At 55.6% G+C, this 24,156-nt stretch overlaps 1 protein-coding gene across 5 annotated transcripts in view; it reads right to left on the bottom strand.

Moving 5' to 3' along the window:
• The window catches only part of NOL4L (nucleolar protein 4 like), a 64,159-nt gene that overhangs the window by 13,925 nt on the left and 26,078 nt on the right, over positions 1-24,156 (bottom strand). Inside the window, exons 4-5 of one of the 5 annotated variants that reach the window (XM_009562711.2) lie at positions 23,220-23,329; positions 5,861-6,002 (exon numbers count right to left, since the gene is read on the bottom strand). In XM_009562711.2, the coding sequence (XP_009561006.2) occupies positions 5,861-6,002; positions 23,220-23,329 (252 nt within the window). Of the gene's footprint in view, positions 1-5,860; positions 6,003-6,800; positions 9,013-9,202; positions 9,221-12,010; positions 12,172-12,378; positions 12,506-23,219; positions 23,330-24,156 lie in introns of those variants that run through there. The other 4 variants (XM_054081764.1, XM_054081763.1, XM_054081766.1 and 1 more) reach the window with 4 other exon arrangements.

The following is a 24,156-nucleotide window of genomic DNA, read 5'->3' as shown; positions in this document are numbered from 1 at the left end:
GACAAAGAGCTGGCTCCAGCACAGAGCTGACACCAGAGAGACCCTGCTGCTCTCCTTAGTCCTTTGGGCAGGACAGAGGGGGACCGTCCCCAAGGCAAGGCCGCCCTGCTGTCCCCGCTCACCCCATACCCTGGCAAATCTCTCTGCTGCAGACCAAGGAGGAGTTCCCCAAAGCTGCTCTGTGCACAAGAGGGACGAACTGACCAACTCAGCAGAGCCTGTGCATCTGCCAGGAAGAAGCCCTGAGCTGAGTTCAGTGCAATGGGTGAAACTGCCGTAGCTGCACAGTGCCCGCATTTCTCAGCCTCGCAGCAGGAAAGGGCAGCTTTTCGGAAGATACCAACAGGAGGGCATTTATCGCTGGTGAGGACCTTTGCTCGGGAGGAGCAGAGGTGCTCCTGGAAGAGGTGATGGAGAATGGAGCCAGCAGCCCAGGCTGCTCAGGCGGGTGGGGACACGCTCACTGACCTCTGCTGCAGGGACAGCATGGCCTGGGGACACCCTGGGGACAGAGAGACTATATGGCTCAGAAAAATGAGATAAGGTCGTCTCCAGCTGCTGTAAGGCCTGAATGCTGGTTCTGCTCTTTTTTGGTCCCTGAGCTAGGGCTTCTGGGAGGGTGAAATCCAACACTGCTGCAGGAAGCCCTGAAAACAGTGAGGATTTTTCAGCCTGGGAAAAGCAAGGGTCTGGGGCTCGCAGATGCTGGCCGTGTGCCTGCTGCACCTTCCCTGCGGCTGGCAAAGCTGGGTTTGTGTTCACTTGGAGCAGGGATGGGGCCAGCTGAGCAAAGCTCCAAGGCGGAGGGCAACTGGGAATCACACGATACCTGATGCCGCCCATGGTAAGTGACCCCGCTACAGCAAAGAGAGGAGGGGTCCATCACCTGCGCCCGGGTACCGGCTGTTGGTGAGGTTCAAGTGTGGAGTGGGGTGTCATGGAGCCCGTTGCGAGGCGAGTGTGCAGGGTCCTGCATGCAGGTGCTGAGCTCAGCCAGAGGGATGCTCTCCTCCAAGGAAAGTGCTCTACCAGGTCATTGGTTCAGGGAACCCAGCATATTGTGGGCATCTCACCAAACAATGGCAGTGTGACCTGGAGCTGCGGAACATGTGCCATACCAGAAAAGAGATGGCTGTGCCAGGGGTGTCTTGGTGCTGTCCCTGCCGGCCACAGGGCAAGCTGTCCAGAGACGCAACCTGCCCTACCTGCTCCCAGGACAGCATCCTGAAATAATGCCTGTCTGCATGCCATAGAATCACAGAATCCTGGAATAGTTTGGGTTGGAAGGGACCTCAAAGCCGATCCAGTTTCAGCCCCTGGCATGGGCAGGGACACCTCCCACTGGATCAGGTTCCTCCAAGTCCCATCCAACCTGGCCTTGAACACCTCCAGGGATGGGGCAGCCACCACTGCTCTGGGCAACCTGGGCCAGGGCCTCCCCATCCTCACAGGGAAACATTTCTTCCTAAGATCCCACCTCAATCTCCCTTCTTTCAGCTGAAAAATATTCCCCCTCATCCTATCCCTGCACTCCCTGACCAAGAGCCCCTTCCCAGCTTTCCTGGAGCCCCTTTCCATACTGGAAGCTGCTCTAAGATCACCCTGGAGCCTTCTCTTCTCCAAGCTGAACAACCACAATTCTCTCAGCCCGTCCTCGTTGAGGAAGTGCTCCAGCCCTTGGGGTTGCTTCTTGCCCTTAAGGTCCCTTCTTGGAGCACTCCCAAGAAGTGTCCCCAACACCTGGGACACTGGCATCTGGGAAGGCACCTGGGAGCCTTCCCAGCCAGCCACCTCAAAGGATGTCCCAGAGGAGCACATGCCTCTGTAGTTAAGTAGGTTAAGAAAGTCCTTTCTCCAAGGTCTGGATTAGCCACTGCTGCTCCAGGCAGAACAGGCTCAGCGGGGAGCTGCCACTCAAGCCAGGACCACACGCAAGGACCTCAGCTGGAAGGGTATTTGTCCCAACATGGTGCCACGAAACAACCCTGTGCCCTCAATGGAGAGAAAGCAGATCTTAGACCCAGGAGCTTCCCCTGCTCTTCAGAAGGATGAGGCAGGCTGGGCTGAGGAGCAGCAACCTCTGCCCATGGGCTGAGGGCTGCTCCTGGGCAGTGCAGCAGGATGAATGGCCAAGGATGAGACAAGACGTATCCCATTGGCAGGCACCATGGAGGCGGCTTCTATTTGAGTTCAAGTGCTTTGCCCCGTCGCATACATGTGGGTTTGGGGTCTGCCTGGACGTTGCTCTCACCGTGATGCCACAGCATCCCCATGATGGAAACATCACTCGGATCCACACACCACACCGAACCTCGAGGTCCTGTGATGCTGCACTTGCCTGTGGACACGGACAGGCTCCGAAGATAGACTGACCGCAGCTGAAGCTGCTGTGGCAAGATGAAGCCAGGTGCCAGGACCCGCACACAGCTAGGAGCGGACATGGGATAACATTCAGGGATAACAGCAGGCACAGGGGACAGCGAGACTGCACAGCATTCAGGGTCACTTTGCTCCGAACATGTGCTGGCTCCCGCAGACGCATCCCTCCAGGATGTCCTGCACAATAGCTCCACTTCAGCAGCAAAGGGTTTGTGTTGATCTTGCTGTCGCTTTGGGCAGCCGCCGGCTTCCTGTGGGCACGTACGCTGTGAGCAACATCCGACGGGGAAGGGATGTTGCAGGGAGCTTCACGTTTTCCGTGCTGGGGCCTGCAGGATGAGTAACAAAGGAAAATGGAAGGACCAAGCGTGCGTGTGTTGGCGTTGCTGCTCCAAGCTGCTGCTGCGCCCTGCATCCTGCCATGTGCCCGCCAGTCAGCGGGAATCCAGGCTCTGCTGCCACCACTCTCCCAAAGGTGCCTTCTCTGTCCCTTACCCACCAATGTCACTAGGTCCAATTTGTTCTTGCTGCTGTTCTGAGGGCTGACGCTGGTTGCAGCGTGGCTACACTGGGCCAAGGCTTCTGGGCATGGAGACAAAACAAGGTGTTGGTTTTCGTCCTAACTGCTTTTTAGCTCTCTGAAGATTTAGCAGATACCCATATATTGAAGCACAGGATGATGGTTCCCTGCTCTCTGGATTTCATACCACGCTGTTTGTGTGCCATAGGAGAGCACTTGCTCCTCCTAGGCCTCTGAAGGACCCGCAGCTGGTGCTTCTGTACTTTAAACAAGCCATTTTTTAACCAGCGTGTCAGACGATACCACTCTCCTACCAGGCAACTCTTCATTAAAACTTTATACTTTAGGAAGCCTTTCACAGAAGACACACTCCAAGCATTGCGCCTGTTGGACGGCAGCAGGCGGGAGCAATTAGTAACTCAAAAGGATTTCCAGAGGAAGGAGAGTATTGAGTCCAGAACAAGCTCCCAACCAAAGCAGGTGTCGTGCGACCAGACCGCGCTGTAGGGCCGGGATGCTCGGAGCTGTGCCCGGCCGCAGGGGAGGTGTGGGGCTCGCTGCGGTACTGCCCGCGTCTCCCACAGCTGGCGAAAGAAGGCTACAGCTTTGTGGGGCTGCTGTGGCGCACGGCTGAATGCAGGAGACATGGATAAACATCCAGTTTTGGCATGGAGGACTTCGACCGGAGCCCTTGGGTTGCCCTAGCGCAGGCGCTCAGCCCAGGGCATCTTGGCCAGCTGGACTCCAAGGAGCATGCGGTCCACACGAGCTAGTTACTCACTTTTAGGTGATTTCCTTGGGAACATCTTGCATGCATACAGCCTTAGCAAGCCAGCGTGAACCCGGTTAAACACATTTACTTGCAAAAAAAAGAGCTTTTATGGCTCAAGAAAAGAGGAAACTGAAGTGCGCTCAGCACTGATTCACACATGTTCCCTTCTCCACGCCAGCAGTGAGCTTCTCCTCTTGCGACGAGCTCCTTCTCTGCTCCGTGCTCCTCTACCCACCTGCTGCCCTCCTGGGTGGCTCCATTGTCCTCCTTCCCTTCTCAGCCTCGCGTGTGCTTCACTCCTGGGTGGGAGCAGTGGTTTGGCAGAGGGACTGGCACAGGGCCTTTCACTCCAGTGGCATTAGGCTGTGGTTTAGAGCTCCAGTACAGGACAGGCATGTTCACCACAGTGACAAAACCAGACTCCTCTCTTCAATCCCATAAAACACCCCCGGAAGTACAACAGCCAGATGGAAATTCCAACGCCTGGCTTCTACCTGAAGGCTTCCGATAATAACCTTGGGTTTGGCTGGCTTACTCTTCAACTTCATCCCCTCTGGTCTGCCTGAGACTACCTGTTTTAGCCTTCTCCTGATCCCAGGGACAGCCCGGGACACTTGCATTCCTCACAAAAGGAAGGGACTGTTTGTACATTATTACTAAGCCCTACAAAAGAAATGAGAGGAGCCAAGAAGGGCCCTGAAGAGGACACCTGCTCCTGAAGGAAAAACTCAGGGCATGGAAAATTGGAAGCATTTCCTAAGAGGGCAGAGAGAGAGGATTTAGCTTCAGTGAGAACATCTTGATTTGCCTAAATACCCAAGTCCCTCATCAAATTACTGTCCCGTTGAATAATAGTGTTCAGCAAAGGGATCAAAACTGTGTCATTCTAGATTGTAAATGAGACTTGGGAATTCAGTGGTGAGGGCTAAGACAGAAGCCCAAAATGTCCAAACAGGAGAACAGCCAAGTTCAGGGCACATGGAGGCCCAGCCCGACCACAGGCATGCGAGGCAGTGCCTCAGGACAGAGGTTGCAGCCCAGTCACAAAGAGCCAAATGCTTCTGCTGCCAGCAGCTGTGTTCCCACTGCACCCCCTGTCCTCCTGCCACAGGCACAGCCCCACCACGGGGCCCATCCTGCCAGCCGAGTACAGGGTGCAGCAGCACAGGCAGGTTTCACATCCCCACCACGGCTGCCCAGTGCTTGGGCTGGTGAACATCACACAAACCAGCAGTTTCTCAATGCTGCAGATTTGCAAGAGAAACTGAAGGGCCACAGTGCCCTGAGCTGAAAAGAGCGGCGTCCCTGCTGTCCCTTCTGCTGGCCACACAAGCAGCTAAAAGCCACCCCAGAGAGACCTGCCAGCACAAAAGCCCTTTCTTTCCTCTGGGGTGGTTTTCCAGTCCCCTTTCTTAAAGAACCACCAACCCAGCCCAGGTTGGCCCTCGACTCCTCTGCTCCCTTCCCACTCTCCCAGCAGCGGCCGGGCTGAGGACAAGGAGGGGTTCAAGCTCATGAGCAAAAGCCGGTAACAGTCCAACCACCGAACCCTTCCAAGCATCACGGAGACGAACTCTGACCTGAACTCATGCTTCTACCATTTATTTACTTGCTCTTTGATGTTAAACTAGCATGTTTCAAAGAAGTAACTTGCCACCTCTCCTCACCAGACACTCGCTCTCACCCACCCCATGCGCGTCACCTCCAGCCCCTTCAACCCGCCTGCCCTGAGCAAGGAGACATCCACGTCCAGCTCACACTCTCATCGCTGTAGGTTATTGCAGATTACACGTTTCTTGCCCAGAGGATCAAATAGCTTTTCCAAGCATGGAAAGCTACAACACGTCCTGTGAAGCCTTGGCATCCTTCCTGTAGCCCTCAGTTCAGAACTACCAGGGCTCTCCTCATCACACCCAGGCACTACAGCTTGATGGCTTGGGAGAGGATTTGGTGACCTCTTTCTGAAGGAGCTGGAAGGAGCTCTGATCTGGAGAGGGCCCTGACTGAGCAGGAACCCAGAGACTAAATGGGAAGGACTGGGAGTCGACGCTGCTTCAAAGCCTGTGCTCATATGAAATACATCCCACAGGTGGGACACCTGATCAGAAAGGACTGGTTAATGTTTAATAAGTTACAAAAACATCCTGTGGCAGAGGCGCAGAGCGCGTCCCTCCTGCTGGGGCACTCACCGTCCTCCTGGCCGTGCAGGTTCTGCGGGCTGCGCATGCTCTCGTCCTGGCTGGGGCTCAGGCTGGAGTTCAGGTGCTGGTCAGCTGAGATCCATGTGGAGTCATTCATATCAAAGTCCTCGCTGCTCACCGATGTCTCATCCTGGAGGCAAGCAGGAAAGGGTTAACCCATTGAGCTATTTTCTTTTCTCCTTTCTCTGGCTTTACCATCTCCTCACTAAAACCTTCTAAAACTCCTTCCTAAAGCCAATTCCCCCAGCAGCTCTTGACCCCAGGATGCGAGCAGCCCTTCCCTTGGCTGGGCTAGGTGGGCGCCCCAGCGGGATGGCCGCTCTGCTTCCTGCCTGAAGATGTGCCTGAGCAATGGCCCTGTCTCTAATTGAGGACAATTAGAAAGAGCTCGCATCCTGTAGGAGCGGATGGCTGAGCCCTGGAGTTTACCCTTTAATCTCCATCCACCCCAGCATGGTTCTGGTGAGGCAGAGGCACGTAGGAGCTGTGAACAGGGTGGAACTCCATTGAAACAGCTCTGTGAAACATCTCAGGTTGTTTTGAGATCAAATCACCTGCTGGAAGGGTACACAGCGAAGGGCTGGAACCAGCGGGGAGCAGCTGGTGGGGCAGATCCGAGCAGCAGCACCCATCCCCATATTGCTGCACTGCTGGATGCTGCAGGGGAGGCTCCGGGAGCCCAGCCCAAGGCGCTGCTCCTCCAGCCCTCCCTGCATGGCTGTTGCTTCTGTACCTTAATCAAACCCGACAACGTGCCCTCGGGAAGGGGTTAGGGGAGCAAGGTCCCCAGCAAGACAAGGACACCCCAGCTCAGGCCAGGGAGCCCGGCCAGCAACCCGTTCCCCAGCAGCATAGATGACATTCCTCTCTCCCACTCCTGCAGCTGAAAGGACATTTTCTCTCTCCCTCTCTCTCCCTTCTTGCTAACCTTTACAGTACTTCGAGACACAGCCCCTGGATCGCTTCCAGCGCCGGAAAGGTCAGCCACAGGATTTCAAAACCATCATCATAAAGGCAGCACTGAGATCCTGAATGAGAGGAGGGGCTGTGGGACCTCCCTGGGCTGAACTCCCCAAACACACAGCTTGGGAGGAAGCAGATACGTGTGCCTGTATTAACACGGTCCTGCTGGCCATCTCTTTATCTGCCTTCCTCTCCCTGCTTCCCTCTCCAAGCAACAGGCAGAGCCTGCATCCAGAGCCCTGGGGTACAGGGGAACACCAAAAACCTTTCCAGAACCGCTTTCAACTGTTCTTCCCTTTGACTGAAACATTTCAAAGGCTTGTAAACTCTCTGCTCTTATTTTCCTTTCCTCCCCCTGGCCCTGAGATAAAATACAATCCCCGTTCCCTTTCCTTGTAAGAAGTGATTGGCAAGCACCCCTCCAACCTTCGCCTGCGCCTCATAAAACCTGCCCTGCCTGCCCGCCGGCTGGCGATTTTTATTGTGAACAAACCAACGTCTTTAAAGACAGGTTTGTGCTTTTCCTCCTCGTCCCTGCAGACACATCTGCTGGCTCAGGGCTCGCACCCGCCCCCAGCCCACTCCCTGGATGTGCCTCCCGGGGAGTTTCCTGGAATTTACTGCTTGTGAAACCCCGCACGCACCAACATCGGATGGACGGATGGACGGATGGGGCTCAGCAGCCCCATGCTTGCCTGCCAGCAGGATGGGGACGCTGTCACCCCCAGAGCTGCCAGCTGCCAGCCCCTGTGCCCAGGTGAGGTGGAGCAAGAGGAGTGGGAGGCAGTGGCCCTGGCTCAGCACCGCTGCCACGCAAGCCACCAAGCAACCCTGCCTCTCCAGAAACTCCATCTTGTATGTACAGGGACAGAGCTGCAAAGGTCTCCCTGTTGAAAACTATAAATAGTCTCTTTATTGTAAGCATTTGCAGGGAGGCAGCCACCCTAATATCTGGCCTTCTTCACAAGGCTTACCCAAGATTACTGTCAGAGCTTAAGAGACAAACGCAAATGCCAAGGTCCTTGCTGCCCACAGCCTCTCACCTGTCCCAGGAGAAGGAGCCCCTGGAGCCACCCACGATGTTTTTGGGAAGCGCCTGGAGGACACCGAGCCCCGGCACCCAAACCACAGCCCAGGGGCATCCGGCTCTCCACGCATGGTGGGAAAGCAGCGAGATGAAGGATGCCTCGCATGCACGTGCTCCGTGAAGTGCTTTAGAAGCGCACACGACTCTCTCGAGGTACAACAACATTTGACTATTATTAGAAATATACGCCGGGTAACAAACCAGAAGCTGATAAGCTATAAATGACTCAAGTCAAACACGGCCAGCCCACGTTCACGCGTCCTGGATCCAGCCACCAGCAGAAAGCACACGCTGCTGTGGTGGGACCTTCCCAGGCAGCCCCGTCCCTGCCACCCCAGTGTCACCCCCTTCTTGCCAGCCTGGGCTGTCTGCTTTCCAGCCAAACCTGGTGGGGAACACTGCCTGGCAGAGCACAGCCCCCGCAGCACAGCTCACCCCAGGGAGACGCAAAGGTGGCCACACAGACGGCATTGGGGCGAACCCTCCATGGCAGCATGGAACGGCCAAAGCTGGTGGTGGGAACTGTCAAAAGATTCCGTCTGCTGCCTGCTGGCTTGGGGCAGCCCCTGCAGCTCTGCCCACAGTACGGTGCCCTGGAGCTCCTCACACCTTTGCACCACCTTCCTAAAGCAAGAGAACGGCCCCGACCTCGAGCTCAAGCTCTGGTCATCACCATTACTGTGGCTCCAGCATCTCCACTGCCCCTTGGCTGCATCACTCACTGCTCGCTGGGACACCAGAGGCCACCTCCTCAGGACACAACCTTGTTGTACTGCCCATCAGTGCCAGTCACAACTGCTGGCATCGTCCCCCTCACGCCAGGGACAATCCCAGGGGTGGAAGCCCCTAGCAGCAGAACCCGGAGCACCGGCTGCCCAGCCACGGCTCCAGAACAGCCCCATTTCAGTTGGCTGGAGCAGAGGGACAGCAGCACAGCTCACATCCTGGTGTCAAAACACCCGACACCTGAGTGCGATCACAACTCCTGGCTGGGTGGGCAGCCCTGGATTTCCCCTGGATTCCACTAACCCAGCTGAGCCTCGAAGCGGGCTCCACCGCCCAGCCAAACAAGGAAGCATTTCCCAACAGCAGCAACAGCCACGACTCGGAGCAATACGGTAAATCTCATCTACCCTTCCACCCTCTTTTGGCTTGCAAGGCAGGCAGCTCATTCTTTTTCCTCTCTGGGTTCTCAGGAGAATTCTCTCTGCTAATTTCTTCTTTCCTGTAAACAAACTTCAAATGAAACTTTCATTAGAAAAGAGAACGCAATCCATTACCAGTGCCTGTCTCAGCCCAGCTGCCTTTTCCCCAGTTCCACGCCACTCGCGATACAGATGGAAGCAACACTCGCGATACAGATGGAAGCAACAGTGGCTGCCCCAAACAGCCAGTCCAGAGCCAAAGCCCGAACCCCAGCTCTGCCACTGTCGCCCTCCTTCCTGCCTTTCCCAGCCCTCTGGAGAGCTCTCCTCGCCCCGCTGTAAAGTCCCATCGCTTTGTTTCCAACGTTCAAGGCATTGAGTGATCAAGGGTCAGGCACCGTGCGTGCGGCTCCTCTCCTGCAAGGGGAAGTCGGATCCTGCTGGTGCATTCGCAGGCCACACCCAAACAGCAGAGCAGGGCTCTCGGCACCGCACAGGGTTTGGAAAACAACATCCTTGCTCCTCTCCTTATCTACAGTCCAACATTCGCAGCTGCGCTGCAGACACTGGCAGCCAGTATTTTCTAACCGGGAGAGGCAGACACTCATGCGTGCGGGACTCACGCTCGGCATTTCTGCCCCACTTTCCATGCAACAAGCTTCGAGCACCGCGTGTGCACACGTACGCGGAGCCTCTCAGCTCCTCTCTGACTTAGAAAAGTATTCTTCCTATTATAGAGCTGGAAACTCTGGGCACTGACAGCTGCCCAGGCTGCTCCAAGAGCACAGCGAGTGGCTGGCTGATCCAGGAACGCAACCGAGACCTCTGGGCTGCAAGGCTGGAGCTGCCAGACAGTGCTTCCTCACCAGCAGCTCTCCTTCCTGGAGAAGAGCCTCCCATAGCGCGGGCCGGCACAGGGCAGGGGGGGAAGCTGCTCCTAGAACCGTATCTCGTAAAGAGATGCAAGGCTATCGGTAACCTGCTTATTTTACAGCCAGGCTCAGTTTCTCGGGGACTGCTGTGCGAGTCTCTCTCCAGTCATTTACACGCCATGCCTCACACTTAATATTCCAGCTCTGAGTCTCAGGATGGCTTATTTTTTTTTTTTCTCTTTGAGTCCTTTTATTTTAAAACATGTCCTTTCTCACCAAAGCCTCCTATCCCGATGGGATTTCCTTTCACCGAGCAGGAACCGAGGCTGTGCGCCATGCAACCTTCCCAGCATACAGCCACGCTCAGCTTCCCACCAGAAGCAGCCGTGTTTTTAGAGTCAACAAAAGGCAACGCGTGACTGCCAGCCCCCAGAGCTGCTCCACCACCGTGCCAGCCGCAACCTGCGTGGCACAGGCAGCCCCCAGACCTGGCAGCCCCGTCTGGGGCTGAGCACGGAGCTTGCGGACAAGCTCTCAGGAAGGCAGCAGCCTCATCTCCCTCTCAGCAACTGTTTAAACCCAGCCCTCTGAGCATGCCAAGAAGGTATTGAACCAGATTTGACCCTAACTTAACCAGTTCAGCACAGAGAAAGGCTTACTAATGGAAGATAAAACACGCCAGGTCAAAGATTGATACTGCAGCCACCAATACCGTGGTGGTCGTTGCTCCGGAGAACCCGAGCAGCCTGGAAGCACAAGGGTGTATGCTGGCGGTGGTGGCAGCAAGCTGTGACTGCACTACCTACTCGTGTGTGCAATTCACACACCAAACAGAACATCCCCAGCGCTCTTTGTCAGGTCACTTACGTCCTTATTTACTGCAATTTCTGCTGATTTCTACGGGACACGCAGAAATGAGTATTTGTTAGTTCCCAAAAATGGGCAAAAGAGTTAATTTAAAAGCCGAATGACAAATGGAAGAGGAAGGGAGGATCAGCACCTCCTCCCCACCCCCCCCCCCCTTCCTTAAGAGCTCTTCTTCTGGGAACCCCTCCTGAGTGTTCCTACCACCCCAAAGTGGAGGTGGAAGGTGAAGAGGTCAGCCCTGGCAGCCCCCTGCCCACCGTCCGTAGCTCCTGCTTGCAGACCCCTGCCTGCAGCCCTCAGCTCCCTGCCTGCAGCCCCCTCCTCCTGCCCACAGTCTCTGCCCCCAGTTCCCTGCCTGCAGCCTGCTGCCCACAGCCCCCTGCCCATGCCCTCAGACCTCTGACTGCTGTCCCTGCTCGCAGCCTCTGGCCCCGGTGCCTATTTGCAGACCCCTCCCCTCCTGCCCCCAGCCCCCTTCTCCCTGCTCTCAGTTCCCTGACCGCTGTCCCTGCCCACAGCCCCCTGCCCTCAGCCTCAACTCCCTACCCGCAGCCTGCTGCTTGCAGCCCCCTGCCCGCAGCCCCCTGTTTGCAGCCCCCTCTCCCTGCCCATCGACCCCCGCTTGCAGCCCCCTGCCCTCAGCCTCCTCTCCCTGCCCTCAGCTCTCTCCCTGCCCATAACCCCCTGCTTGCAGCCCCCTCTCCCTGCCCTCAGCTCCCTGCCCGCTGTTCCCCCGCAGCCCCCTGTTTGCAGCCCCCTCTCCCTGCCCATCGCCCCCCGCTTGCAGCCCCTGCCCTCAGCTCCCTGCCCGCTGTCCCCGCCCGCAGCCCCCCACCCCCGCTCTCGCCGGTGCAGCCGCGGGGCTGATGGCAAAAGGGACCCCGGTCCCGCGCCCCCTCCCCAGCCGGGCAGGCGCTCGGTTTCCCACGCGGGGCGGCGACGGAGCGGCGCTGCCCGACCCTGCGCGAAGCCGGGAGCACCGGGGAGACTCGGGAGGGGTCCGAGAGGGGCAGCGCTGCGGGCGGAGCCGCCGGGGGAGCCCCAGACACGGCGTTCCCCTCGCGGGACGCGGTTCCCACGGCCGGGCGGGGGTCCCAGGGCCGGTGCCGTGCCGCCCACCCCCCCCGCCGCCCGCAGGTAAAGAACTGCCCCCGCGATGCGTGCGGGGCACGGGGCTCGGATTGACACGTAAGTAGGGCTTTACCTCCAGGGAGGCGGCTATTTCCAGCACGATCCCCGCCCGGGAACGGGGCCGGGGAGGGCGGCTGGGCGATGGCGGCGGAGCCGGTGCCCGGGGATGGATGGGGCCGGAGCGCTCCCACCGCCGCCTCCTCCCACTTTCTTCTGCGCTTTTGTGCTCTTCCGGGGAAGAGGAGGGAGCAGCGCCGGGAGCGGGGAAGGACGCCCGGGCCCCCCCCGCCCCGAGCCCCCCGCTCTTCCCCCCCGCCAGCGCGACCCGCAACTTCCCGGGAGCCGCGGCGGCCGCTCCCGGGGCTCCCCCCGCCCCGAGCCCCCGCATCGCCCCCTCCATCCTGCATCCCGCATCCCCCCCCCCCGGTACCGGAGCCTCACCTGGGGCGGGGGGCGCGGGGAGGGGGCCCGGCTGGCGGCGCTCCGGAGAGGCTGACAACCAGCTGCTGCCCGGGGAGAGGGGCCGGCGCTGCGGAGCGCGTCACTCGCGGCTCCCGGGGGAAGCGGGGGGAGCGGGGCCGGCGGCGGGAGGGGGCGGGGGAGCGGGGCGGGGGGCGCGGAGCCGCGCCTGGGAGAGCACATTGTGGGGAGAGAGAGAGAGAGAGAGAGAGAGAGAGAGAGGGAGAGAGAGAGAGAGAGGGAGCTGCCGCCGCCACCCAGAGACAATGTCCAGGGCCGGGCGCCTACTGGAGAGCGGCGAGAATGCACGGCTGGGGGTGCGCTCGGGGACCCCCGGATCGGCTCGGCACGGGGGGTGCGCCCCGAGGGGATCCCCGGCTCGGCTCGGGGCACCTGCGTGGAACTCCGGCTCGGCTCGGGGGTGCGCCCGGCGACCCCCGGATGGGATCGGAGGGCACCTGCGGGGAACCCCGGCTCGGCTCGGAGATGCATCGGGGGACCCCCGGGCTTGGCACGGAGTATGCACTCCGCAGGGACCCACGGCTCGGCTCGGAGGGTGCACCCCATAGGGACCCCCGGCTCAGCTTCTGGGGTGCATCCCAAAGGGACCCCCGGCTTGGCTTGGCACAGGTGGGGGCACCCCACGGGGACCCCTGGTTTGGCCCAGCACGGAGGGCTGCAGCCCATGGGGACCCCCGACTCGGTGTGTCCGGGACCCACCCAGGGAACCCCAGCTCGGAACAGTGGGCTGCAACCTGCCCGGGCACCCCCAGCTCGGCTCAGCTCAGGGGGACTGGAACCCACCTGGAGACCCCCAGCTCTGTACAGCCCCAGGATCGGCACAGCATGGGGTCTGCAACCTGCTCAGGGAAGCTGAGCTTGGTACAGCTCGATACAGCATGGGGGGATGCAACCCCCACAGGCTTTCCCCCCTCAGCACAGCGTGGTGGGGGGGCTGCAGCCCACCTGGGAACACCTGCCTCTGCACAGCTTGGTACGGTCAAGGGGGCTGCAACCCACCCAGGGACGCCCAGCTCTGCTTGGCCTGGGACCCACCTGGGGACCCCCACTTGGTATGGCAAGGGGGACTGCAGCCTGCTCAGGGACCCCCGGCTCACCATCGCCCAGTGGCTGCAGCCCACCCAGAACCCCCAGCTCGGCACAGCCCCAGAGCTGCGAGCCGGGCAGAACCAGGTTTGCCCATGCCTGGGGTTCGAGGTACCCGCATGGAGACCGTGGGAAGCAGGGTGGGTGCCCGCAGCCCCCATGCCTTGTGCTCGGGGGTGCCCACCCTGTACTGCCTCCTCTGCCGAATTCTTTTGTTTCAGATGATTCTCCCGATCGCACCCTGGGAGCGGAAGGGGACCCTGCTCTGCCAGCACAGCATCGCTCAGCACCACAGCCTCTGCCCAAAGGCTGCATCCCAGTTGGATCCCAAGTGGATCCTGGCTGCCCACCAGGCTCGGCCACAGCCTGCACCCTGCCCTGGTGCCCAGGAGGGATGGGGATGCCGTGACCCGGCTTTGGGCAGGGAATGCTGTGACCTAGGCAGGCAGCGTGTGCCACCCTGGCATTCCGCAGAACAGTACCCACTCCTGGACAGGGCTTTGGGGGCAGCGGGTTGGTGACCTCCTGCCCGGCAGGACGTGCAGCGGTGGTGCCCAGGGTCTCAGCATCGCCTCCTCATCCCACAGCTCCGCAGCCCATCCCACGGCTTTCACTGTTCATGGATATGAACAGAATTTTTACTAAATAAACCAAGTGTGAGAGATTCCACGGCGGAGATAGTGGTAGCCCGGTGCCAGAGCCAAGGATGGAACTGCCACTTTAGTGTTTATGGCTTGTTAGTGCCGATGTCCAATTATGATGTTTTCTATCCAGCGTTAACCACTTCACTGCCAGGGAAACCGTGCAAGGGAGGAGGGTGGCTCGGGGAAGATCCGAGGCCAGAGGTGGAAACTGGTGTTGCTGGGTATTGCGTTTCCATCTCCTCCAGGTTGATCTGTGGAGCCAGAGGGAAGGGTGAGAGCAGAGCCCCGGCGGCCTCTTGCACTCCCGGGATGGCAGCGGGCTGCGAGCCCCCAGCTGCAGGGCCTGCTCCGCTCCCTTCCAGCTCAATGGCTGCTGCTCCTCCCTGGAGCTAAAATAAAATCCTGACCATTTAAGGTGAACAGGAGCCTTGCCTGGACCTCAGTGGAGCGAGCTTTAACCCCTTCCCATTGCTGGGCTTTGTTCCCTCCTTGCAGTCCCTTGTCTTCAAGCAAGACTGGCTGGAAGCTGTTTGGGAGAGCACATCCCCAGGGAGCGAGGTGCCTGCTCCTCCGGAACGCTCGCCAGGGACACAAACCAGCTAGGGTGCGAGCCTGGAGCTCAGTCACTATTCCGTGCTGCCTCACCATGTGGACACTCTTATTTTATACTAAGTGCCTTTGTGTGGGTTAGGTTAATCCACTTTGGAAATGGATTAACCTAAATTTCACATCGGCAAACTTAGTGTCGAACAGCCGTGTCCACACAGGGAGCGAGGGAGGAGCGGCAAGGCAGGGATAGCGGCTGGGCTGGAGGTTTTCTCGGTGCAGAGGAGGGGTCCTGACCCCCAGGGGGGTCACTGCTGTTACAAGTAGGGTCATGAGCCTGACAGCAACGCAATTGTTTGTGCCAGCGCTCGGGGTCAGAAGCCTGGCAGAACTGGGGCTCACGGCAAAGAGGGGCTGCCTCCAGGAGCTGGGGAGCTTTGGGAGCCGGCACGCCCAGCTCCTTTTTAGGGGGTATTTTTTGGATTCAAATTATCTAAGAGGGAAATAATTGGCAATTAGATATAGAACTGGTAATAATAATTTATCAAGATGTCAGGAACAGGGGTGCCTTACGGGATTACATGATAATAACCTCCACCACGATAAACCAGTCCCACTGTTATTACATTATATAGATAATATACACCAAATATATTATTTATAATATGATTCCTTTCCTCTCGCAACATGTTCATCACTTCTGGCCCCTGCAAACCCCTTCACATGAACACATATCTGCCCGTGTGGAAGACCTGGGGCTCCGTGCCAGGCTGCGCATGCCAGACAGGGTTCCATCGGACGCCACCAGAACCGGAGCTCAGGGTCCCAGAAGAGCCATGCCGGGCTGGAACAGCCCCCGTGCCGCACAGCCTGCCTGCGTACCAGGCAGTGACGCTTCCAAGGGCACCACTAATGATGCCCTGACCTCAGCTGTCATAATTTCCTAAGGCAAGGCTCCACGAGAGTGCCAGGGCTGCCAGCAAACCTGGGAATAAACTGCATCTGAGGTGCTGTAGGAGCTTAATTGAGTAGCTGTGTTGTGGAGGGGTTTGGGCACAGCAATCTAGTGGTGAGAGCAGGGGACAGCAGGACGGCAGGATCTGGCCATCGTGCCAGAGGAGCCACTGACTCATGTGTGACCTTGTGCAAGTCACTTGATGTTCCTCTGCCTCTAAGATGTGGGTTAAATAACAAATGAGACCTCCCGCACCGGGTCCTCCGTAACCGTCAAACCCTGGGCAATGAGCATTAAAATGGGGGTGAGTGACTAAGGAAAGCGGGGCGAGAGGAGCTGCCAGAGGAGGGCCCTGGTGTGTGGCAGGAGGGGGATACACAGCTTTTATCAGTGCTGTTTTAACCTATCCAGCATCCAACGCAGAAAAAAACCCAAAAAAACAAAAAGGAGCATAAAGATCTGGGAAACTCTTATGGACCAGATTTGTTGTGACTGAGGGCTGTGATCCCATCTCATCTCAGTCCCTCCTCCGTAAAGACAGCAGTTTTTAGCAGCTGGCCCAGGCAGGAATAAAAGTGTAGGGTTTTTTTTTTCCCCAGGAGCCAAGATCAAGAGATGGAACGGAAACACAGCTCCTTACTTCACAGGGTAGACTGGTCACTGGCAAGGAAAGGAGCAGGAAAGGAGTTGTTTCTGTGGGTGGAATTTGCCTTCCCCTAGGGCACAGGGAATGGGTGTTTGAAGGGAAGGGTCAATCACGGTCAAATCTCCCCCAGCATTTCTTGCCAAAGCCTGAGCCCACAGTGCAGGCTGGAATGTCTGTGTTGCGTTATACATCGAGGATGACCCTTATAGAATCAGAATCATGGAACGGTTTGGGTTGGAAGGGACCTCAAAGCCCATCCAGTTCCACCCCCTGCCATGGGTAGGGACACTTCCCACTGGATCAAAGGCTCCAAGCCCCATCCAACCTGGCCTTGAATACCTCCAGGGATGGGACAGCCACCACTGCTCTGGGCAACCTGGGCCAGGGCCTCCCCACCCTCACAGGAAAAGATTTCTTCCCAAGATCTCATCTCAATCTCCCATCTTGTCAGCTGAAAACTGTTCCCCCTCGTCCTGTCCCTGCCCTCCCCGATCAAAAGCCCCTCCCCAGCTTCCCTGGAGCCCCTTTCAGCACTGGAAGGCATGGCTCACAGCTTATATCTTGGCCACCCAAATCAAGTCACTACAAACAGCTACCACTGAGCCCATTTCTGGCCATCCTCAAGCGACACCGTGTCTTTCAGAGCCCATCTTTGTGAGTAAGGCTGACTGCTCAGGGATACACACGCTGCATCCATGCACACGTGGCTCGTGCTGCGGGTCCTCGGAGCCTGTGCAACCAGGCAAGGTGCAAACCTGCCTGCGCAGGTTTAACAGCAGCGGAAACAAAAGCAAGCACACAATTCAAGGTTAAAAAGCTGAACCACACAGCTTCATCTTCTACAATAACGGAAATCATTAATAACAGTTTGCACTCTCAAAGTAGTTGCCATCCAAGCTCTTGAAGAGCTTTATTAGCAAAAGAGACCTCAGAAGTCTCTCTAAGGTATTCTCCCCTTTTTAAAGGGAGAGGGCAATTAAGAAACAGCCATTTGCATGACTTGATCAAAATCAACACAGAGCACGGCAGCACCCAAGCTTGGGAGACGATGCAGAAAACCGCACCGTGTGAAGCTTTCCACAGGTACGGGATAAATTTAATGGGATCCATGAGACTATTCCACGGACATTAAATGCTTTCATCACCCTGCGGTCCAGGTCTCTCCTTTTTCCCCTGGGAACGTCTCCTAGCCCCACTCCACAGGGCCTGAATCAACACTTTGTTTGCACACAAGGAATGGGCAGCATCTCCTCCCAAGTAGGGGAGGTGCTTGGAAGAAGAGATGAATTAAAGAAAGATAATGTGGTTTCTGGCCCCGCTCATTCCATGTTCCCAGAAACAGGCTAAAGCGGCTTGGCGTTAGCAGGCTGCTTGGCCTGCACAGCTGATAACGCGCACAGGGGAAGGTGTGTGCTTCGGAAGGCAAGGGGTTCTCATCACCCACGGGGGGGATCGGCCCCAGAGCAGAGAGCTTTGCTGTGGAGCAGGCAGGGAACCAACACGGGCTCCGTGTGGGCCAGCCAGTGCAAGACCCAACAGCCAAGTCCACGTAGTGCTGAGCTCCATGGAGTCACAGTCACCAGCCCAGGGGACTCCACACTTCACAGCCAAACATCCCTGTCCCGTCCCAATTCAGGTTCTGACTGCCCGGCTTACATCTGCCCCGCCATGCCCTGCTCCGGCTTCATCCGACCCAGCCCTCACCGGCACGACAACCGCAGCATGGTGGAGCGAATGGGACAAACCACTGACCACCCCCAGCCACTTCTCCAGGACCATTGCTAAGCTGCATCACAGGGAAGGGACAGGCACCAGTGAGGTAAATGGACCAGACCAGTACACCCAGCAACTACTACTGAGCAGCCAAGGACAAATGGTGCCCAGCAACACTGGAATCGGACAAGGCCACTTGATTGAACATCTCTTCTCTTACAGAAAATAATAAGCTTTTCCCCAAAACTGCAGAGTCGGGGCCTTGGCATCACACCTCATCTGAAGCCGAGAGCTGCAGAGGCAGGATTTATCTCCACCAGCCCAAGGCAGGGTCTCAGACTGTTTTGCTTGCATCGAGCATTGCATCGAACAACCGCAGAGCTCACCTGTAACGCAGCCACACTGGGAGAAACACGGAAAGAGCAACACCATGGGCAATAGAAGCTCTTAAGTTTTTACTAGCTGGGAATATCAGCGTTAATTCCAGTAACAAAAATGAGTTACCCTTTCCTGAAAGCAAGGCATTCACACACGTCTGAAACCAGGCTGCATGGTTTGATCATCTGACCTCCCGCATCTCGTGAGCCATTGAAGCCAAGGATGAAAGTTAAGCTGAACTGTCTTTGCCAGTGAAGAACGCTGTTGTGCCGGGCAGATCTGCCTCCCTGGCTGTGGCCTGGACAAAGTCTCTCATTTAGGGCAGCGCTGAATTCTGCAGCCAGACCTCATCTGCGGCAGGAGCGGCGTTTCCACTAGAGGGCTTTGCCGATGCGCATCTCCCAGCCAGCCTCATTGCACCCATCCAATGTGTGCTCCAACAGCCATGGTCGTGCTGCCTCGTGCTGTCTGTGTGGCCAACATTCCCTTTTCTTTCTGTGGGCAACGGTGCATTTAGGGAACTTCTCCAGGGCTCCAAAATGTCTTAAAAATTAACGTCAGGGAACAAAAGATTTTCCCGAGCCAAGGAAAGACCTCTCAAATGAATGTCCTCAAGTTGATTTAGAGGTATTTATTCCTGAAGATGTTTGATATCCTCTTTAATGGACTGGGAAGTACCTTATCATCCTCATGTGATGCAAACACATCATCCCACTTCCTTCCAAATACAGACTGCGCACTTCTGCCTTAGAATCATACTATGCTTTGGGTTGGAAGGGACCTTTCCAGGTCATCCAGTCCAACCCCACCCCCCACCCCCAGATGCCTTCTCTGCACATCTACGAACACATCTAGTGTTTCTTCAGGATCCCACTCCAGATCCGAGTCACAGGTCTCTGCCAGCTCTGGTTCTGGTCTCTGGGCTAAGTGAACTGAGATGTCTGCCGTTCTCAACAGTGAACTTAAAGACTGAAAATGAAAACCTAGGCCAATCTTTTCTGCAGCCGCTCACTCCCCTCCCTGCCTCTGCTGCCTCCCCTGTGCTAGTTCTGCGCTCCCAGGATTAGCATGGAGATGGATCTGAAGCAGAAGGAAGCAAGAGAGCTGCCAGGGGAAGATGTATCTTAGCCATTCGGGTAATACCCGAGCCTTTGGAGATGCCGAAGTGAGCAAGCACAGTAACGGGTGGACCAGGGAGAGAGGAGAGTGGAAGGAGGAGGACTAAACATGGCAAAACAGCCTCTGGGCACAAGGCTCCGTGAGCTCCCAAATGCCACAGAGGAGGCTGAACCCTCACCAACACAGACAAAGCCAAATAACTCCCTGTAAATTGATTGGATTTGGTCCCCTGTATCCCCCCCTTCCAGGGCCACCCTGATGTTTGGGTTAAACAGGGCTTGAAATCATATTTTGAAACCTGCTTCTCACCCACGCACTGTCTCACACTCCAGGGTTACAGGGAAATCCACAGAGGATGGAGTGTGTGAGGGTGCAGGACGAGGCTCGGTCCCTCTCAAACACTTACGAGTCAGTGTAGCAAAGCCATAGCAACCAGAAAAACGCTCATGTTGTTCCCATCCAAGAGCAGCTCCTGCCATTCACTGATTGTGTGACCTTCTGTCAGCAGGCATTGAAGCAACCTTTGAAAATGTTTCTGTATCATTTAAACCCCTTCCTTGGCCCTGGGCTGCGTCTGCCAAGGCAGCAACAACAGCTCCAGAGCATTTCAGTGCTGGGATTTGTTCTTTTTAAATCTCCATATTCCACCAGCCACCGCTGGAAATCCTGCCCAACAACGCGGCATGAAAAAAATCCAAGGCTGAGTTCAAGTAAGACAGAAAAGATAGGAAAATTACTGCAATAATCCCAAATAAATAAATAAGATCTATCATTTGAAAAGGGGGCGGAAGGATCATTATAGATAAATATCAAATATCTTCTTTCCATCCCTTTTTGCTGCTAGATTGGGAAGGGCAGAAGTTCAGAGATGCTTTAATGCCTCAGCAGATGCCCTGAAACATGGCTCATTTGGCATCGGGGGGGGAAGGGGAGGGGGCCTGATTTTTCCACACAGGTGAGAATGGGTACGAAATGGGAATGAAGGCAGACTTGAGAGCTCCTGCATGTTCCAGTGAACCCAATTTAAGCAACATGGGTCACAGTTGTTTTCTGTCATGCCAGAATAAATGTACTGACTGCAAGAAATGCATTGAAATACAACCTCCTCTCCAAACCATTTTTTGTCCCTAAGCAGAGATAAAACACTTTCTCTGAGGCTCTCCTGGCTGTGCTTCCTTGTGGGGACGCTGTTGCCATAATACTGACAGGCTTAACAGCATTAATAAATTAGAGTTACATGCACACTTTTTCCTGAATAATGAAGTTAAAAGGCCACTTTGGCACAAATTCATCCATTGTTACCCCAAGTGAAGCAAGTTCCTCCTGGTGCTGCTGCATACAAGTAATTGGTTTTGGCAAAAGCCAAGTCGAACACAAGTCCATTGCTTAATTTATTTCCCTTACCACCATCAAATGTTTGTGAGCGCAGGGCAGCAAAGCTCCACCAGCGAGGAACCAGTGCTGCTTTGTATATACTGATCCATATGCGGACGGCATCCAAGTCCCACTGGATTTTCTCTACCAGTTCCAGCCCCCTGTGCCCTCTCCAGGCTGTCGGTCTCTCCAGCGCCAGTGGAAAGCTCTGATGCTTCCAAAGTCTGCGCCAGAGGCCGATCTTTCCTTATTTTGCTCTCAGGAACTCGTTCCAGTAACACACTGAATGGCAAATGTTACTCCTTCCAAAAAGTTTTTCCCCGTGGCTGCTCCAGCTTGGGAAGCTCAGAGCGCTGCACCGTAACACACTGAGAGGAAAACTTCAGAGGCAGGGAATGACACCGAGCGGTCTGATTTATGAGCTAAACCAACAAACTGCTGGTTGCCACAGCTGGGCCCTTTTTTGTTCCTGGATGACATACGGGATCTATTTTGATCTCGGCGAGCTCCAAGAGTGCTTGTGGCAGCCCTACATTCGATCTGTCTGTCCAGTGATAGCTCCGGCACAAGCTGCTAAACCAAACCCAGGGTATAAACTCCTCACATCCCTAAATTACCACCCAAAGTCCTCAAAACAAGCATCCCTAATGGTGCAACTTCAAAACTCAACCTTCTCTACCTAAACCTGACAGCTTCTGGGGTGGTTTTTATTACGGAAATAACGAGATCAAATGGCAAGTCCAGTTTTTCACCTGGATAATTGGGTAGAGGAGTTTACTGAAGCTTCAGATACACTCTTCTTGAACAGAGCTTGGGAGGTATCAGCCTCTCACCAGAAAATCCATGAATGGGAACCAGATAGACCTCAGTCAAATCAGGGAGGCACTGAGCCCCAGTGGAGATTTGCACTGAGACCCAGAAAACGCCCTGCACAAGCCAAAGGCAGTCAGAACATGTCAGCTTGTAATTCTGTTTATCCAAAAGTGGTCCTGAAGCAGCCATCAGGTGCTGCAAAGTGGCGCATCCATTCACTCCACACTCCTAAAAGAGCCCACCTAAGCTCAGCTCAGCCCAGCCCAGCTCAGCTGACCCCCTCGAGCTGACCATAGTTCCATCACCCAACCCAGCCCGAGCACAAAATCTGGTGTGTTCCATTCTTTCACGCTTCCAAACCTTTACCATAACCTATTGCAAACAAAACCTTAACCCACACGCGTGTCCAACATGAGGAAAGGAAAAAAGCTCCAAACTACGGGAGTGCTTCCTGTCAGATGCCGTTTCACCCTCCAGCAAGAAGGTTTTACTGCAGGCTTGATGGAGCAGCTCTGTATCTCTCCAGCTCCTGACAGCAATCCCACATCTGGCATTTGTCCCCTGGCAACGGGTGCTCTCGCCCATATCCCTTTAGGGTGCCACGAGATAAAAGTACCCAGTGGGCGAAGCTTCACAGTTCAAGCTCTCAGCAACATTTCCAGCACTGCACAATGTGAACGCTTTCACCCTTTGCACTGGCAGCAATGTAGGAGATCAGATTGAGGTTTCACTGTGCCGGGAAGAAAAAGCAGCATTGGCCTTGGTGCAGATTGTGGGGAGCAAGTCCAACATACTTTTCTTTTTATAGACAGCTTCCGTGGCACACAGAGGTTCCCACAGCTCAGTTTGCAGCTGCAGAACTTGACAAAATTGCATAGCCTGGGTATAACCCTGTGGCAGCCTGCCCCATCTATTCACAAATCAACATGCAGTGGGCTAATGCTCTCTCTAGACAAATGAGCCTTCTCCCAATTCGTCACGAGAGCGGAGGGGGTTACAGTTGAACTTCCTCAAGTTGCTGATCAGTTTAAGAGAGCACCTGAGCAGCGGTGAAAGGTCTGGGTTTCAGATCCCGGCTGCTGCAGCTCCTAAGCAATGAGGTGGAGGTGAAGAAACAAGTTCATAGAATCACAGAATCATTAAGGTTGGAAAAAACCTCTAAGATCATCCGGTCCAACCAGCCTGCTCACCATCTTTGTTTTTAAGACAATTTCTTAGAAGAACCGTACTTGTAAAGAACAAGCAGACCGCTATAAGCATTAACGGCACCAACTCCACCTCTGCTCCTCTCCACCAACACACAACGCTGAAGGAGCCCTCTGTGCTTTCTCCCAGCCAGAAGCTCAGAGCCATGCTCCCCTCCCAGCTTCCACACGCCATCGCTCCCTCTGTTTGAGGGCCTGACCCGCCTGGACAATCCAACCATTCCCAAAAGTATTGTTCAAAACTCGCCGTGCCAAGCACCAGCCACTGCCCTCAGCCCTTCTGCAGAGGCAGGAACCCACCCTGCGCCCCGAGCGCGGCTTACCTGGTCCTGCGAATTCATCACCCGCAGCTTCATCTGCTTCAGATAAGTAGAGGTGAGGGGCATGTTGTAGTCAATGATCCCAGACACCAGAGAGGATGGCGGTTCGCTCTCTGAAGGACAGAGGGAAAGCTTTATTTAGATACAGGGGCGTGGAAATGCAAAGCTATGGTGTCTTCCTTAAACATTTGTGTTTAGAAGCACTTTCAATTCCTCACGAGAGCTGGTGCCCGCTGAGCTGAGGTTCCTCTAAGAACACGACCCCACCAAGAACATAATTACAGAACAGCTGTTGTTGTGCAAAAAACAGCATTGCTGTCACCTGTGGAAAAGGCTACACGTAATGTCTAATTCTTCAGCCTACCCTACTAGAATGTAGCTGAGGAAGAGCCCGAACCTCATGGATGCCTCACAGCATTTCCATGCAAATGGGATTTATGCAGAGGTTGATGAGCGAGAATCTATTTGCAGCTCACTTTAGCATTGCAGAGCCTTGCCAATTTTGCTGGGATTCCCTCAGGTAGGAGTTAACATTAAGGCAACTTATTAAGGATCTTGATTTGGTGATGAAGATTATTTTTAACACCCTCATTAGAACACAAACTTAATTTTAAAAATCTTTAATTTAAATTGTTCCTGTTGGTTCCTCTGGCTGCACCATGCGTAGCTCCAGAGATTGCTCCAGATTCAGCCCCCTCCTGCAAGTTGTTTTGTCTCGACAGATCTTTCTGTTTTCTCAAAGATTTGTCAGCTCTGTCGTAACCCTTGCGGAGCTCACAAGCTCTCCAGGTAGGAGATGAACGCTGCTAGAATTGTCTATTCTAACCCCGAATTTACAGGCTCCTACAGTGGGTTTGTTCAAGAGAAACTTCGCTGCTTCCACAGGAAGAGCTGCTGGCTATGAGGAAGAGTTCTTTGCCCTCAGGACAGGCAGATGCAA

Source organism: Cuculus canorus, chromosome 16 (assembly GCF_017976375.1).
Source record: "Cuculus canorus isolate bCucCan1 chromosome 16, bCucCan1.pri, whole genome shotgun sequence".
NCBI classification, from domain to species: domain Eukaryota; kingdom Metazoa; phylum Chordata; class Aves; order Cuculiformes; family Cuculidae; genus Cuculus; species Cuculus canorus.
This window is presented reverse-complemented; position numbering and strand designations above follow the sequence as displayed.